The 1,630-nt window shown below is 59.8% G+C and overlaps 1 protein-coding gene across 1 annotated transcript in view; it reads left to right on the forward strand.

The window, feature by feature from the left end:
* Nucleotides 1-1,359, forward strand: part of ABCB9 (ATP binding cassette subfamily B member 9) — a 30,050-nt gene extending 28,691 nt beyond the window's left edge. The window contains exons 13-14 of the mRNA XM_023528145.1: nt 1,028-1,172; nt 1,342-1,359. Coding sequence (XP_023383913.1) covers nt 1,028-1,172; nt 1,342-1,359 — 163 coding nt within the window. The remainder of the gene's footprint in view (nt 1-1,027; nt 1,173-1,341) is intronic.
* Nucleotides 1,360-1,630: the final 271 nt, after the last annotated feature.

Below are 1,630 nucleotides of genomic sequence, written 5' to 3' on the forward strand. Positions count from 1 at the left end.
CTGCCATGAGCCACTCTCTCCGGTTTGGACCATGAAGACACGGCTGGTCTCCTGGCCTCTACCCGAAGGCAGACCACCTTCTAAACCGAGACCCTCCCAGGTCTTTTACCGCTGGGTTTGATGGGCCCAGTCAACTCCCAGATTTCAAAACCATTTTTCTAATTGGGAGTAATGGTGGGCAAGGTCGCTGAGATGTTCTAGAAACTTCTGAGCCAGGAGTGATTGAGTCTTCCTAGGAGCCTGGGGAGGTCAGGGGAGGACTAGGCCTCTACCCTTTGACCTCTCGAGAGAAGGGGCTTCCCTGTCCCCGAGGGAGGACACAGGGAGGGGACTTTCTGTCTCTCGCTTTCCAGCTCCGTGAGTCAGGCCCAGGGCGGGTAGGGAGAGTAGAAGGCGCCTGTCTGGCCCTTGCCCCTGACACCCTGCCAAGTCTAAGCCAGTCTCACTGTGAACCACAACGCACCTTAACGGGGGAGTGAGGGGCTGGCCAGGCCTGGCGGTGCCTCGGGGTATCCCCAGCCCGGCACCAAGCTATAGCCCCTCACCCCCATGTCCCCCGTCTGGCAGCCCCCTCCCCACACCCACCCCTGCCACCCCGCTGCTCTGAGGCCCTGTGGACGTCCGGGAGACGCGTGCTCCTCTCTGATTGGTGGAGGGGACAGTGGCGAAGCCCAGGGTCTGGCTTTGCGGGGTGGGTTACGAGATATTGGGAGAGCCTGGTAAATAAAGTGTACTACCTCTTACCTCTGACCTCTGACCTCTTCCTGGGCCATCTGCCCATCACCTGGTTAGGTTTTTCCATCAGACCCCATCTGGGGTCATTGTGGAGAGACTTCGGGTGGTCGCGGGCCACCCTCCGGGTGTCCGGGGACCCCTCTGTGCTCTGCTTGTCCCCGGGGTCTCTAGCACAGACATTCACGCCCGCCGTCTGTCTCCGGGGGCTCGTGCTGGCTAATAGTGACCTGTCTCCTCTAAATCCCCAAGGAAAGCCGAGACCCAGCAAATGCCACCTGTTCTTTTCCACCAGGGACCAGGCACCTCACGCCTCCTCCAGCCCATGGAGCCGAGAAAGCAGAACAAGCTCCATCGAAGAGAGACTTAGGACCGGACCCAAGACCTCTGTGGTCATTCTCTGGTCTAGCCGGGCTGTGCGGAAGCCCAGGGTCCCAGGGGTGAGGGGGGACAGTGGCTTTTTACCAACTGGCAGAGGAATATTTCAATATTTCAACTACGGGTCAGTCACAGGCATATGCCAGCTCAGCGTCAGCCCCGTACCCATTTCCCTGCCCAATAAACTGACACCTAAGACGGTGGCCAGCTGGTTCCCCTGCTTCCCCTCAGGGCTTGGACCTGCCCTGAGCATCTTATCTATCTGGGACCCTCTAGCTCCCTGCCCCCCGCCCTCCCCGAAGACGCCATTAGGAGCCTTAGAACTGTGGGCCCCACGCCAGACGGTGCTCACGCCCAGGCTAGGGTTCCACGTGGACCGTGAGAGGCACCGGGTCCTCAGCCGCCATTTTCATTTCGTCCTCACAGCAGCCGGTGTTCTCCACACTTTGGAAATGAGGCATCCAGAGCTCAGAGAGGTTCGTTGATTTGTCCTGTGTCACACAGCCGAGACCCCACAGGC

The sequence above is a fragment of the Pteropus vampyrus genome, unplaced genomic scaffold (assembly GCF_000151845.1).
Source record: "Pteropus vampyrus isolate Shadow unplaced genomic scaffold, Pvam_2.0 Scaffold23, whole genome shotgun sequence".
Classification (NCBI taxonomy): domain Eukaryota; kingdom Metazoa; phylum Chordata; class Mammalia; order Chiroptera; family Pteropodidae; genus Pteropus; species Pteropus vampyrus.